Consider the following 16,887-nt stretch of genomic DNA (forward strand, 5'->3'; position numbering starts at 1 on the left):
GTGAAAAGATTATGGCTTTCATGCCACAGAGAAGTGTTTCTATGCAATGTGTGGGCTGTATGCATTTTACAGATTATGACAAATAATGGGCAGGATTAGCACACAGTCATCAATATTGCAAAATGTAATAATCATTACTTTATTTTCAATGACAACAATTTTATTTCCTCCATCGCCCACATTCAACACTGCAGCAGCATCCCGATGACTTCCTTACAGGACTGAAAGGGTTATCCAGCTGTCTTACCTTTTAGGTTATCAAGTCTGCTGTATCACCACGTTCACAGCCCAAACCCAATCTCAGTTAAGAAGAAGCAATAACATTCAATGTATCATTGTCACACAGATCTTACATTGGCTGGATGTACTGCTTTTACGTTGCTGCACAATTATACAATGCAAGAATATATGAAGCAGAAACAGTTCTAGGCCATTAAAACCATCTGCTTGTTCCATTCTACAAGATCAAAATTCATTCTTTTGCTTCAGCACCACTTTTCTGCACTAATGTAGCATCCTTGACACTTCCCCTACTATCTAAAGATCTCTTAAATATACTTAATGGCCCTCTTAAGTGGATAATTCCAAAATTTCTCTGCCCATTTTGTGTAGGAATTTCTGATCTTAGTCCTGAGTGGTTAAGGCCTCAGTTTGATACTCTAACAACTGGTTCTAGACTTCCCTGTCAAGGGAAACATCAAATCTGCAACTACTGGACTAGAGATCGTCGATCGCTCTTCTAAAATCAAAGTCCCATCCCTGGAATCGAACTGGTGAACTATTGCTGCACTCCCTGAATCCCAAGCATTCCATTCCTTAGGTAGTGAGACAACAAATGCAGACAATACTGGTATTTTGGCCTCATTGGAGCCTTATATAATTGGAGCTTTGTGTCTCGGATCTTGTACTTCATTCCTCTTGCCACAGTCACAACCATTTCATTTCCCTTCCTTATTGCCTGTTGTAAATGCGTGCTATCTTACTATGACTTGTGTACAAGAACACCCTTCTGAACATCAACGCTCCTCAATCTCTCCTCAATGCTTTCTATTTTCCTCCTTAAGTGGATGACCTCATGTTTCCCACAGTATACTCTATCCATTATCATCTCGAAACTTCTTCGCATCGCTGTCATCGCCCAACAGTGCCACACGAATCAGTATTATCAGTAAACATGGATACATTGGGCCTCCTCATTGAAATAACTAACACAGCCTATTAACAGCTGGAGACACAGCACCAGTCACCGCAGCAGTCCACTGGCTTCCCAACCTGAAGACGCCATGTTTACTTCTACTCTTTCTTTTCAGTTCCTTGACAAATCTTTTATCCACGACACATTTTCCCCACCTCCATGCACTCTAATCGTATTGAATAATCTCTTCAATGCAGCTTATTGAACCGCTGAAAATTCAAGTATCAGGTTGTTTGCACTTATTTATTCTGCTAGTTATAGCCACAAAAAAACTCCAAAAAAAGATTGTCCAACTTCATTCCCCTTTCATAAATCCACATTAAATCTTCTCAAACCTGTTATTATTTTCTACAAGTTACCATTTCCATATTAATTGAATTCAGCAGTTCTCCCACTTTTGATGTTGGGTTCATTGGTCTACAGTCTCCTTGCTTTGTTACATAGTGGGATACAATCTTCTACCTTCCAATTCGTTGGAACCAAACTAAAAATCTATAAGGGAACAACAAGTGCACCCATTATCTCCATCGCCCTACCTTCAAAACCCTAGGATGAAGGCCACTGGCTTCTGGAGATTTATCACCTTTCAGCTCCATTAGTACCCCACAGAGTTTGAGGAAGAACCAAGTTAAGCACACAATAACAAAGGTATTACTCACAAAATATTTGCATTAAAAGTATATGTTCAAAGTGATTTATTGACATTTATAATAAGCAAAGATATGAGAGTCGGGCGTGTGATGAGTGGTTCAGGCCCCAGATGTGAAACAATTGCAAATGCCATCAAAGAAAACTGACATATTATAAGACATGGCTTTTAGCAATCCATCATGAGAATGGTTGCATTGGCGCTGATGTCAATTTTATTGCATTAAACCAACTCTAAATAGTCCCGCGACAAGCTTTGTTTCTAACGATCTTGAAACAAAGAGAATGCTGCCGTGAATACACAAGACTTCGCTTTTCACAATCAAATACTTGCAGAACTTTTGAGTCTTTTATGACTGCACCTTCACCCCTTTCCAAGGATAAGAATTATAATATTACTATGCCAGAAACACTGCCGTGCAAAGCAGATGTGTTTCCAAATAAAGCAATGCAGAATTTCTCAGCATCTGGCCACAGGCTCATCCATGGATTTTGACAGCAAGACCTGAGGGATACCAAGATGATGAGGGGCAAAAAAAATGCAATACTTAAAAGTCTGTATTCAATCCATGTGCATATTGTGAGCCCAGAACTAGGGGTCAGGTCGATCAGAGCGAGCACTGTATACAAAAGAGCGAGAAACATTGGCTTAATGGATCTAATCTGCAAGGTGTTAAGGCAGAATGTGGTTGAAAGTTTATACTGAAACCCCAAAGGAACTCAATATCACAGAACTGATGGAGACTTACTGATGCTCTTTCACATGTGTGAGAGCCATTATAATGGCTGCTACTGCAGGAAGATTTTATTTTTAACAGTCTTTAATGCAGAATTTGTGGTCCAAAAGTGTTAGTGTGTAATTGTAGAATTCACAATATTGCAGCAAATAGCTCCTGAAATACACACGATAGACACACAATAACCATTATTGTTCTTCACAATAGAAACATTACCACATTTTAATTTTAGCCAGCCGCTTATCGGGTTAAGCATTTCGAATGAAATCAGCTGTTACTTGCTATTGATATACTGTATTTAATTCAGCTGAAATATCTTGATTGTGAAATATCCCTGATCTGAGCTAGTAATTCATTTAATCAATAGGTTCAATGTAGACCTGGGGCATCACGCAAGCCTGTCAGGTCACATTCAAGCCTTTGATGTAACAAAAGCAATTATTACATTCCTGGTGATGAGCAGTACCTGTCTGCTGTACAACAGAATGCCGCCTGTATCAACATCCTTTTCGCTGTGCAGAGACCCTCTGGAAAAAAGAGACACACGATATTTCTACCTAAACATAAATATATCCTTGTAGCTGGCTGCCATATCTAAGCAGGTCCTAATAGAAACCACATCTCTCTTATGGTTCATTGCTAACATTCATTTATTTGACTGTCTCTGTATAAAGCAAATCACTCTGCAGAAAATATATATCACTTAAACACGTGGTGGCTTTAGCAGCTCAGAGAGGCAATTTTTAAAATAATTTATATATCTACCTCTCTAAAACCGGTTAATCTTCAGGTTTCTGGTAAAATTAAAATGTACTATTGTTTCCATGGAAAAGAATAACAATGGTTAGTGAGTGTCCATCATTTCAACGTCAGGGCTATTTGCCACAGTATTGTGAATCCTATGATCACACACCAACCCCTTTGGAACACAAAGCATTTTCTGTACGTTATTAATTCTTCAGGTTACAGAAGAGAATTCACATAGATCTTTTTTGTCTAAAACGCAGCAGACTATCTGGAGAAGAAGAATTTCAGAGTTGTGTACTTTGATAATAAATAAACCTTCGAATGGAAGTTATAGATGAGACAGACAAAATGTTCCAAAGCAGTGGAAACCAACCAATCACTGAGTAATTTTAGCCCGGGATTGATGAAGAAAGGTTGAGTGGAAATGCAGTGGAGTTAGGATAATACATTAAAACTTTTTCTTGTCTGGAATAATTCAGAAATACTCCCCTCAGCCTAAGTGAGTTCCACACTGAAAGAAATCTCTAAGGGTTAACAAAGTAATGAGAATTAGAAAATTTAAACCACTGTGCCAAAGAATGCATAAGTTAATAAGAGACAATCCTCCCTGCTAACATCGAATCATTCCTATAAATATAGAAAGCAATTTAATTATTTATCCTATTTATATATAAAGCAATTTAATGACGACTTTTAAAAGATATGTTTTCATATAGGAATATTATCATTTAAGCTGGGGAAACTCTCCAGCCCCACAGCCCAAATTAAATTGGTTACTAACATGAATAAACAGAGTAAGCCAACTTCAGCCAATGCAGACAGCAGGAAAAGGGAAAGGGAGTACATTAGAGATTTCATCTGTGATAGGACCCATGCTCACACTCATTCTGTAACTGGCATCTGGAGCAGATTTGCTACAACAGACATTGAAGAACTAGATTACATCCAGTTAACTGAGCTCTAAACTGATTATGCATGTGCCAAACTAATGGATTACATTTGCAAGAGGAAAAATAACATCCAATCAATCTCAATTACGGCAGGACCACACCAGCCCAGATAAACTTGAAAGTATCCAGCAACTACCCACAACTGTCCCTCCTTGCCTTACCAACAGTTCTACAGAAAACAATTGGTATATTCATTCAGAAATAAAAGTAGCTGATAGAGAAATACCATCACAGCAAGGCAGCAAGTGTTAGAGAGACTGTAACATTTTTTTTTGAAGGTTTTCTGGCTCAGTATTTACTAATTTTAGAAAGCATTGGCCTTTACGTCTCCGTGGTTTCAGTTTGTTAAGTAAGAAGCTTTTCTTGATTAATAAGAGCACCAAAGGTTATGGGGAGAAGGCAGGGGAATGGGCTTGAGAGGAGTAATAAAACAGCCATGATGGACTCGATAGGTGAAAGGCCAAATTCTACTCCTATGTGTTACGCTGTAAGTCAACTGCCAGAGGATATTGGGTACAAATAGGGTGAAGTTCACCTTCTATGATGGGTGTGTGGGGTAGGGGAAGTAGCGCTGGGCAAACGAATGGACTGACTGAGAACAGTTTGACTGCCTGCTATTCCCCTGCTTTATACATGAAGACTGACCGTGCCTTATTCCTGCTGCTTGTTTTCACCCAATAGAGTTGGGCTGAAATGTGGTTTTCGGGGACTTTAGGAACAGAGGCTACCAGAGTAATTAACAAAAACCAGGCAAATGTAGTTAATCCCGATTTTAAAATCATACACTGTCTCTGTAATCTCATGTTTTATTGTAAATTCCTGACACCCACATTTGTAACAGGAAATGCCTTTGTAAAACCATAAGGCTATAATTTTAGACGTCTGATTGCCATGGTGTTCCAATGCCTCTACTGGCAGGCCAGTGTAAATGTTTTGAGAAGATTAAAAGACACAGGAACTACATTTATACTGATGTAATTTTATTTATACAAGACTGGCTAAAAAAGTTGGTTTAATGGGATCGAAGATGGCTCCAAAATCAATCATTTTACAAAGAAAAGTAGTATAGACGTCACAGGCAGATACACTGAGTTTTGGCTTGTTTTCCCTTCAAAAGATGAAAATCGACAAGTCCCATCCCAGCCACCAGGAGGAGCAGTTTGTGCTTTCAGAATGCTCAACCACAGGAGAGGGGAAAAGGAGGTGAGAATGGTGGAGAAATCCATTTCTTAGACCTTCTCAAATCCTAGAGATCAGAGGATGAACAGCAGATGAAGGGGGGATTAAAGGCCTAAATGGAAACTGTAAAACTTTGAAAAAGTTAAACATTAATAATATGCATAGGTTTAGCAATCTGCTATTTCTTTAACCCTAACAAAATATTTCGAGTAACTTATACAAGAAAACGGGTCAAAGATTAGAGTAAAATCAAAGATCAGAGCTAAAGCATTAGCATTAAATACTAAAGTGAAGTGCATTAAGAAGCAAGGAGTTTCGGCTTATGTGTATTTACATACATATATACACACTCACAAGCCCGTATGCATACGTACACACATGCATGCACTTCCACACACTTCTCCCCTAGCTGTTAAGCAACCCAATCCTTTTCATATCTCCATCCCATTCCCTTGTGAGCTGCCCAGGCTGACACTGGAATGAGGTTTGAGAGATTGTAGATGAACAATATCAACAACCTTTTGTACAAGCACTGAAATAAAACATTCAGATCCTGTCATAGTTATTGAAAGTTTTGCACAAAGTAATAACGATGCCTGTCTTATCACAAATCTTTTTAAAGATCAAAGTTAAAATTCCCTTTCCATTTGATGCAACAAACCTTCACCTGCTTCCTATCTTAAAACTTAGGCCCTCAAAAAAATAAAATATTCCATGTCTGCAAAAAAATGAAAAGCTCTCTATTAGATGTCCCAATCTTCTTCTACTCCAAAGGATAAAGGCACAGTGAAGATCCTGATCCCAGGGAAGCCAATTTCATGGCCATTTCATCCAATAATTTCACAAGTTGGCCGAACACCTACTCCAGATGTGGCTTCAACCACAGCAAGATATAATTTCAAAAAACATATCCTTCCAATGATTATAATACAAATCAACATTTGGTTTGCTTTATCACCAGCAAACATGGTCTCTACAATTTTAATCTTTTACCTCATAATATTCCCATTAATTATTTGCTGTTCTCTACTTCATGATTTTAATATCTTACTTCAATCTACTTATCTGCAAGATGAAACATTAAACTCTGGTCCTGTATGTGTATTCAAGTGTATAACCAATGTACTATTTAAACCTGCTAAGTAGTCCTATCTAATATTTATCCCTGAGCTAACGCAGTTCAATATAGACTACTATTTTCTGATTCTTGTTGGTGTTTCTGTGATCTTATTGTTTGGTTACTTCAAAGTTATTTCATTGGTTGCTATGTACTTTCAGATGTCAAGGAATTATGAAAAGAGCTAGATTAATTCCAGGATGTTTCTTTAGAGTGTTTTCTGTGGCAATTATCATTCCACTCACCCGATATACCAACCAGTGCAGAGTTGAGTGATCACGGTCACTCAGTATTTGCATCTGGCTTGTCCAAACTCTGAAGATGTGGCTAAGCCAGAGGCAGTGTGAGCCACGGTGCTTTCTGCATGTCTTAACGATTTCAAATTCAGGCTCTTGGATGAGGGAAGAAAAGGATTCCATTTTATACACAACATCCCCCCTAAACTCCAACGCAGCATTTTTTTCAAGCAGTTTAACTCAGGTTTTTTGTTGGTCCTACTTACCATTATGTTTTGAATTACAATCCTAGTTTTAAAGAAGGAGCCATAGGCACATATTCTGACATGCGTTTTGATTATTGTGTATTGTTAACAACTAGTAGATGGAAAGCAATTAAGCTCCATTTACTCCAAGTCAGAAAGCAGCAAACAATTAACGTGTTTGCCTTCTTTTCTTCCTTTTCCCACATAGCCATAAAAATCATAAGTTGCGTGAGATAGCACTCATTCCATACATTATTTACTAATGTCAATAACTGGTTAACTGTGGACTCATCCTGACCAAAATCCTAGATGACAAAAGATTGGAATGGTTTCTGTAAGATGTATGCTAAGGCTGCTTCTGCCCACTTATTGACCACAGGCAAGAAGTGGACAAAAATGTTATACAATCTAATGATCTTCCAAATCAATGGAAGTTCATCGATTTTTAAAAGTATGTTGTCCATTCGCTTCGGTCTTGAAAAGTTTGTTGTTTTCACAAAGTCCATGAAAAAAGAAGAACCCTGTGGGAGGGGGTTGGTGAATGTGTCCTTCTCACCTGCATACACAATGACAGGTTCACATCAACCGTTTCAGTGCCCAGTCTCCATATTTCATGTTTATGCTGGTACACATGACTCTGGAATGGGGTGATATTCCAAGATTAGCTGCTTACTTGGGAGATGCTAAAATCAACTCTACAAATGTGAAACATCATATGAATAAATAATTCACTCTTGTTAACTTAATTCCTGCCATTTGGCTGTTTTAGAAGCAGAAGTGCAAAGCCACAGTTTATTGTACAGGAGATGCATTTGTCATACTTCATTATTTAAAAATAGGACAATTTCTAGCATGTGGTAATCTTTGTCAAGTTTTCATGTTCAAAGCAACTTTGTGTAGTCTTTTTTTTAAAACGCAAACAACAGGAATTCTGCAGATGCTGGAAATTCAAGCAACACACATAAAAGTTGCTGGTGAACGCAGCAGGCCAGGCAGCATCTCTAGGAAGAGGTGCAGTCGACGTTTCAGGCCGAGACCCTTCGTCAGGACTAACTGAAGGAAGGTTAGTCAGTTAGTCTCCTTCAGTTAGTCCTGACGAAGGGTCTCGGCCTGAAACGTCGACTGCACCTCTTCCTAGAGATGCTGCCTGGCCTGCTGCATTCACCAGCAACTTTTATGTGTGTTGCTTGTGTAGTCTTATACATTTTGCCCATATCTGCTGTAGCACCACCACCAGAGTGAGGATTTCATTGAGGCATTAGATTGTACGAGCAATTTCCATTCTAACATACAGTAGTTGTCTAAAAATCCATCTGTGGTCAGGGGCACCAAGTATGCAATCAGCCCCCAAAATTCATTCCATTCACTTCGATGGAACCGAAGTTCAGATGTAATGTGCAACATTCTGTTGCTACAAAACAGCACGTTTTGCACTACTGTCTAGAGTTGAATTGTTATGCAAAGTGATTTGTAATGCAAAATGAAAATTAGGGCAGATTGGTTCATTCTAAAATTGGATTTGAATTCCATTTATGTTTGTTGGTCCATCATGTGCACCTCTAGTTCCTAACTGTGCCTGCAATGTCAGGATGCATGAATTTGCTCGGGTGGTAACTAAAATGAGAAAGCATTTTATACTCTTCACAAAATTAAGAATTTGCTATACTGGGGAGGGGGGGAATCATTGCAAATTATTAGTTTGCACTATTAAATTGGCGGCAGGGTAGCGTAGTGGTGAGTACAATGCTTTACAGTGCAGGCGACCCGGGTTCATTTCCTGCCACAGCCCGTAATGAGTTTGTACATTCTTCCTGTGACCGCACGGGCTTCCTCCGAGTGCTCCCTTTTCCTCCCACACTCCAAAATAGGTTAATTGATCTTTATAAATTGTCCCACGACTAGGGTGGATTAAATCAGGGGATTGCTGGATGGTGTGGCTCGAAGAGCCTATTCTGTGCTGTATCTCAATAAATTTAAAAAAATAAACATGGTGCTTGAATTCAGTACTTGACTCCTGCATTCTGATAATCAAGCCTTTGGAATGATATTTCAAATATGTCACAATAAAGAGCTCTGTTGCAGAGTTGTTCTTTGACAAACTATGCAGTCAGATTAGCACAGAATCAGCTCCCAAAATACAGAGGCTGCTCTGCGATCCAATCTCTGCTTATTCTTAAATGAAACAGCTTTACTGGCAGGAAAGCGGCACTAAAAAAAATGTCCCAAAGCTACTGCCAAGTTGGGTTAACTACAAGTCTGTGCCTGACATTGAGTGGAAGGTAAGTGGAATAAGGCTGGTAGATTTATGGCCATTTGTACCTGATTGTTCATACTAAAGCCATTATGGAATGATTAGAGAAAAAGGTGAAGCTTTAAGTCCAGTGAAAATCAATACAACTGTCTACAGCAATTCAGCTGCCTGAGTCGAGTACCATTAACTGGATCTTTATCCCGTCTTAGGTTACAGGGAGCTGGGTACAAGCTTGCTGCATGCCCACCTGAACAGTTTTCTCAAGTCAGATTGTTAAGCTATTTTTCTCTGTTTTCATAACCATGACATTTTCCTTTTACAGTTGTTGAAGATGTGAAACTGTACCCAATATCACTGAGATTATTTGAAAGCTGTATGAAAACTACTTCTTAATGCTTCCCTCCAATTCCTACGGATCTCTCCTCTCCTCAATATATCATATTTGTCTGTAGCAGAATCTTTACCACGGCATCATAATATTGATATTCTCTGTCCGACACCAAAGCAAACTGAAAATCACACAAAGTATCCTTGAAGAATGTCTGTATATTACACTCCTTATCCATAAATATCAATCATGCAATTTATTTAAGTACCATCAGAATTTTGGTCGTTTGTTTTACTTGTACCTTACAAATGTCAATTCTCATTTCAGCAGTAAAGTACCATGGATGAGGTGAGAAGGGATGGAGCAAATATGTTCTCCAAACCAATTCCACTGAAGACTTTTATATCCATTCTCAGATTTCCTACACTTCCTTTTTCAAAGAAATAATCAGTAAGTTGATTAACAGCACAGACCAACACTGCCACAAAAATCAAACAACAAGCATGTTAATACACTCAGTGGCCACTTCATTAGGTACACCCATACACCTGCTTGTTAATGTAAATATCTCATCAGCCAACCATATAGCAGCAACTCAATGCACAAAAGCATGCAGACATGATCAAGAGGTTCACTTGCTATTCATACCAATCATCAGGATGGGGAAGAAATGTGACCTAAGTGACTTTGACTATGGAAAGATTGTTGATGTCAGACAGGGTGGTTTGAGTATCTCAGAAACTGCTATCTGCTGGGATTATCACACGCAAGAGTTACTGGAATTTACAGAGAACATTGCAAAAACAAAAAAAAAATCCAGTGAGTAACAGTTCTGTGGGCGAAAATGTCTTGTTAATGAGAGGGGTTAGATGAGAGTGGCCAGACTGGTTCAAGCTGATGGGAATATGACAGTAACTCAAATAATCATGCTTTACAACAGTGGTGTGCAGAAGAGCATCTGTGAACACACAGTGTGTCGAACCTTGAAGTGGATGGGCTACAGCAACAGAAGACCAATAGGTTCAATAGGTACATTTAATGTCAGAGGAATGTATACAATTACAAACTGAAATTCTTTTAGATATAGAATAAAGTGGCCACTGAGTGTATATTCATGTTTATTAACCCTTTAAAGTTCAGATACAATACAGAGACTTCAGAGATTATGGTCATGGATATTTACCGGTCCATTTCCAGAAAAGTATTAGAGTGGATGGAGCAACTAATTCTGCAGCTGAGTGGAAACCCTTCCTTAATTTATACCATGTGTGATCTTGAAAGAAGCTTAAAACAAACAGTGTGAACCTCTGGGATTTCAAGTAGGACTCTGCTCCCTTCGGTCAGAAAGCTGTCCCGGACCTCAAAGTCAGAGGTATTTCTGAGAGGTCTGACCTTACATTAGTCAGGAGAATCGTCTCCAAATATGTGGTGCTGCATATTTGTGTAGCCAGCAACAAAAATAAATTGAACATTAGTTGTCTTAGCTGAAAACCCTAACAATTAAAACCTTTATGCCTCATGTTATAAAAGCTGCAACCACATACAGTAACTCTTAAGTCCCAACAGTCAAAAATAGAATAGAGTCTGCCACCACATCCCCACCAGGAATTCCACCCCAACTCCCCAATTCACTTATCAACAAAACGTATGTTAAACACAACTCTATGGAAAAAGAACAACACATTCACACATAGCACAGCATTTCAGGAAAACTAGATCTTTTGGTGCAAGAAAGAGAATTAAATAATGGCATCACATCAGCTTTACGTCTGTTGCCTGAGCAGGTCCACGAGCCTTAGTTTTGTTTAGAATCGAGGACAGCAGTCTGCTAATTTTAAATATAGTAGTATATTCACCCATTACTTCACTCATCAAAATTCACCAACACTGCTATGTTTTGGACACGGGAGCAAAGGAGAGAACTTTTGCAATTTCAATGCACCAAAAAAAAACACAAATCAACATGAATATGTTGACAATGTCTATTTTTATCCTTCCAGAAAGATCATTCCCATATCATGCTTCTTTTCCTGCTTCATTAACTTGATCTGTTTGGTTCTACGATTCTTTTCCATGCAATGAGAAAGATAGATATAGACAAAGTAAAAGACATTAAAAACCAATGGAACAGAACATCATGAACAAGCAGAATAGAACTGCAGGGGAGCAAGTTGGAAGGGGACATGGAGAAAATGCTAAGGGAAAGAGGTCAGAGGAAAAAGAAATGGAAGGCATTTAAAGAATACTGCAACAAATGAAAAATAGGGTATCTGTGCCAGAGGGAGAGATGCACCTACACTTTTCCTTGTGTTGCCTGCAAATGATAAACACAAGACATGTCTCTCAGTCAAGCAGGAATATTGGGATTGATCGTGTTTGCCAGGAGGAAGGTGGTGAACTCCAGGTAGATTTTTTTAAAATGTAATTTGGGATTGTGGGTGTCGCCAGCAAAGTTGGCATTTATTACTCTGCCCGCATCTTATAGTTTATGAGCATTTGACTGGCTTGTTTAGTCATTTAATAACACAGGTAGGAGCAAAGTACAATAGTGAGATGGAATTACATACACACCAGATATAGCAAGAAGGACATGATTCAACCCTTCGTGCAGATAATTTACAACAATCTGAATGTTTTACGGTCAATTTTACCAAAACCAGCATCTTCTTTCCCGTGATTCAAGGAATTCTCATCTGACAGTCACGATTTGTACCACTATAGTTTGAATTACCAAAGAGTGCACAGGAAACCAAAGAGAATTAGTATGAAATGAAGACAGAACATCTTCAACTGTCAAGATAGAAAGGGTAGATGTGAACTGCAGGGGACTGCCTGTGAGGAGCAAATCAAAAGGAGTGTTGAAAACAGTAAATATGTTGCAGGTTACATGCTCAAGTGCATTCATGTTTGTGTCTACAGAAAGTGAAATGGGGCTGAGGGAATGAAAGTGATGCAGCATGGCAGATGTTAGAGATTTAAAAGTACACAGCAGGTGAAGTTATTATCTGAAGGTGAATTACTTGGGTACAAGATGATGACCCAAGCAGATAGGTTCAGGCGATCCTGCTATTACTGACCTATGTACAAACCCTAGACCCAGAAGCACTAGAGAAGCTATCTACGCATGATCGTAAACTGGGAGGGATGGGGTGGGAAGTAGCAGAAACCCTTGCCAGATAGAGCAGTCCACAAATTTCAGAAGAATCCAGACAACACTTGTATTTGGGCAGAACTCCAGCAAAAAGAAGAAAGAAGAAAGAAGGGGGTAGAGGAGCCTCAGGACCAGCACCATCAGGTTTAGGAACAGTTATTGCCCTTCAAACCATCAGGATCTTGAACTAGAGGGGATAGCCCCTCTTATTCCATCACCGAAGAACTGTTTCCACAACCTATGGACTCACTTTCAAGGACTCTTCATTTCATGTTCTCAATATCCATTGTTTATTTATTTATCAATTTTTTTTTTTTGCACATTGGTTGTTGTCTGTCCTGTTTGGTGCGGTCCCTTGTTGATTCTACCGTGTTTCTTGGATTGACTGTGTATGCCCAGAAGAAAACAAATCTTAGGGTTGTGTATGATGATATGTATATATATGTGTTTTGATAATAAATTTAACTCTGAACTTTGAATGTTAAAGTGAAGTAGAAGGTCAAGTGCATTTGTTGAAATGAAAGAATACTCAACTAGATAGAGAAGCGGGATAAGGGAAGGTAACTCAACAATGAACTTGTCTGGGCACAACAGAGCTGCAGTCAACAAACCTGATTAATTTCTGAACTACACTAGTAAATAAGTAGACAATATGTTTGAAGCCAAGAAACTAAAGCTGTGACATTGCTGCCCGTGTTGCATTCCTGGGTATCAGGAGAAAGTTTCAGAGCTTGAAGCTGCTACAGAGGGGGGTTAAAAAGGAGGGTTAAATGATCCTCGAGGACTGAGTAATGAAGAAAAGCTAAAACCTGAGAATCTTTCAGAATAGAAAAAGAGACAGTTTGGATATGTATGGCACCCAGCGGAATATGAAAAAGGCAAATCCTAGGTACTAAATCAAGCTAAATGGCAACTTTATGACAAGTAAGCAGTGAAAATTAAGAACTTCACAGACAATGCAAGAAAGCATTGCTTCTCAGTACAAACGGGTGGGAAAGGTGTAAGAGTTACATCAAATCAGATTTCAGTTCCTTACAATAAATGGGTAACGTATGCCAAATGGCCTTGTCTTTTTGAACTTTACATTCAAAAATACATGAAGCACATACAGTACATCAGCAAACAGGATTGATATGAGGTAGTTGCGAAGAGAGGAATATGAGTAAGAGTGTCAGAGCCAAACAGTCCAGAGTCAGAATAACATAATGCAATAATAAAAGCAGAGACTTCTTCCCAGGACTGGAATGGCTAGCACGAGAGGGCACAGTTTTAAGGTGCTTGGAAGAAGGTAGAGAAGAGATGTCAGGGGTAAGTTTTTTTACGCAGAGAGTGGTGAGTGCGTGAATGGGCTGCCAGCGGTGGTGGTGGAGGCGGCGGAGGTCTTTTAAGAGACTCCTGGGTAGGTACATGGAGCTTAGAAAAACAGAGGGCTATGGGTAACCCTAGGTAATTTCTAAAATAAGTACATGTTCGGCACAGCATTGTGGGTCGAAGGACCTGTATTGTGCTGTAGGTTTTCTATGTAATGAGGTCACAATGATATGTCATGCTAATCTAACCAATTTCATATTAACTTTATGTATAGTTTTCTATAAATCCTAGGAGGGGCTGCATTGGGAGTCAACATTTGTATTCTAGATTTACTTAATTGTGTAAAATGAATCAGAGTATTGATTAATGAGTCAGGCAATCAGTCATGTGAAGCCTGTTGAACAACAGCCTGAGGGGCCAGTCTTCAGAAAGCTTGATGTTGAACCCTGATTAAACAGGAAAGTTTTTCTTTAAATAAAACAAAATAATTTGCTCTCTTGTGTCACTCCCTTATGCTTACATTAAATGTGGAATCCTCAAGCCACCTAACCTTATTGGACCATTAGAACAGCCAGATGAAAAAAAAACAACTTTCGCCAGCTCCATATATCAAAATATTTCTAACTTCAGCAATAATTTTTCTTATCTAAGGACCCTTCTTCTAGGTCCATCATCTTCAATTTTACCTCAAACTTTCAAGGAAATCGGCTACATTCTTGATGAATTTGAACAATACATGTTATTTAATTGCTATTTTTTATAACATCAAATATATAAAGAAGACCTTTGCAGACAACCTTTCACTGACAAATATTTGCTTTGAAAATAGTATATATTGAGAACATAATGACTGCTATTCACTATGATTCAGAAACACTGCATGGGGAGGATGTTACTCTCCTTACCTTGTATAATTTCAAGCTGGCTTCATGCCTTGAGTTGACAGTGTGCAATCGCAGCTTCTCAATGCTATTGGTGTAGTAGTCGCATGCGTTGCATTTCAAGTGCACTGGGTTCCCAATGGCTACACATTTCAGTCGCCACTCATTGGCCTTCCCTCCTTCCTTGATGTGTGCCACAAGCTGATATTTCTGTACATGCTTATCTGTCTTACAGTGCAACTGGAAGTTGGCCTTGAGCTGGGTGTTGTAGCGGCACAGCTTGCACTGGTAGGAATCACCAATGACAGCCTTCCACTCCTCTTCGGGCAGGTGGCGCTCAATGTTCATGTGCAGACCCAGCGTCTCCAGGTTGTCCGTGGTGAATCGGTTGCAGACGGCACATTGAAAAAGCTTCAAGGAAGGGTCATTCGTGGTTGTGAACGTTTCGCCAAGGTTCATGAGTTCCTCTGACACCAGTTGCCCGCCTCCCAGTCGCATGTCAATAGGAATCTCACCGCCAACTGCATAAAACCAAAGAATAAAAAGCAAGAATGAAGTGCTTGTTTACAGTGCCAGGATGTGATGTCCAAACCCTGAAAGAAAATCCTGAGTGATCAGCCTGAACTCTTCTTCTAAAGCCAATACTGACAATGTTGTATCTGTTATTAAGGTCCAATCTCGTATCATTGTCTAGGGATAAAATCAGCTGCATGGTAATGCTTTATGCAAATTAATTGGCCAATCTCCTGCAATGTTCAATCCGTAGATATGAGAGTGAGCGATGCCTATTTACTTGATTTGTTGATGGTAAGCCGTGCTTAACAGTTTACTTTATGCTCTTGTCCCTGACTACAAGACTGAGATGGTCAAAACTCATTTTACTTCTGATCAGTTATTAGTCTTCAGGGACAGTGATTCCTATCAGCTAATGCCAAATTAGATTTAAACTTTAGCTTGTACAGATTTCAAAGGTGAGCACGCAGTATGCAAGTAGAAATAGAAAGAAAATCTCTGAATATGGCCAAGCAAGCTCAAAATTGCTTCTATTTGTATTATTTGATTGCATAATTAAGTGTAACACTTTGTTAGGATGCAACCTAAAATGGAGCTTAAAAATATTTAATATTCATTTCAACTCCAAGGATATTGGCAATGGTGACTACTTTGATGTTACATAGCAATAAACCAGGACTGCAGAACACACTTCATACTAAAGTCATTTAAAAGAAACAATAGTTTAGTTCAACCCAGGAGTTGTTTTCTTTACTGTGGATTTTTCCATCTAACCCCCATCTTGGTTGAGGACTGCAAGATTTCCTCATCTTCAATAGGTCAATAGGTACATTTAACGTCAGAGAAATGTATACAATATATATCCCAAAATTCTTTTTCTTCACAAACATCCACGAAAACAGAGGAGTGCCCGAAAGAATGAATGACAGTTAAATGATAGAAACCCAAAGACCGCCCCCCAGCTCCCCCCTCCCACGCACAAGCTTCTTTTGAAAACTATAGCAAATAAAATGCTGGAAATACACTCAAGGTCAATCAGCATCTGAAGAAGGAAAACACTTTTGAGCAAAAATCCTTTTAATGAATTTCAGGACAGTAAATTGCCTCTTTTTACCAGAAAATGTGGTTTCTAACTGAACAGAAACAATATGTTTGTAACACTGTTTTTATTTCAGACAGACACCATGAGGAATTTTTGGTATCATCTTTAAGTCAAATATTGTCAAGGTAAAATAAGGTTTTTTTCTTAGCCAACCTAACATGTAGAACAGAAATTTAAAACTGATCTCAATCTGCCGATCAGCACAGACAGAAGGAAAAGAAAAAAAAAAGCTCTTAATGATTTTAGTCAGGAGCTGAAAAACGGAAGGCTTGGGAAAAAAGAAGCAAGTTAAAGAA

General features: G+C 38.9%; 1 protein-coding gene across 1 annotated transcript in view; it reads right to left on the minus strand.

The window, feature by feature from the left end:
• Positions 1–16,887, minus strand: part of zfhx3b (zinc finger homeobox 3b) — a 452,880-nt gene that overhangs the window by 286,594 nt on the left and 149,399 nt on the right. Inside the window, exon 3 of the mRNA XM_072279832.1 lies at positions 15,001–15,497. Within this exon, the coding sequence (XP_072135933.1) occupies positions 15,001–15,497 (497 nt within the window). The remainder of the gene's footprint in view (positions 1–15,000; positions 15,498–16,887) is intronic.

This window comes from Mobula birostris, chromosome 15 (genome assembly GCF_030028105.1).
Source record: "Mobula birostris isolate sMobBir1 chromosome 15, sMobBir1.hap1, whole genome shotgun sequence".
NCBI lineage: Eukaryota > Metazoa > Chordata > Chondrichthyes > Myliobatiformes > Myliobatidae > Mobula > Mobula birostris.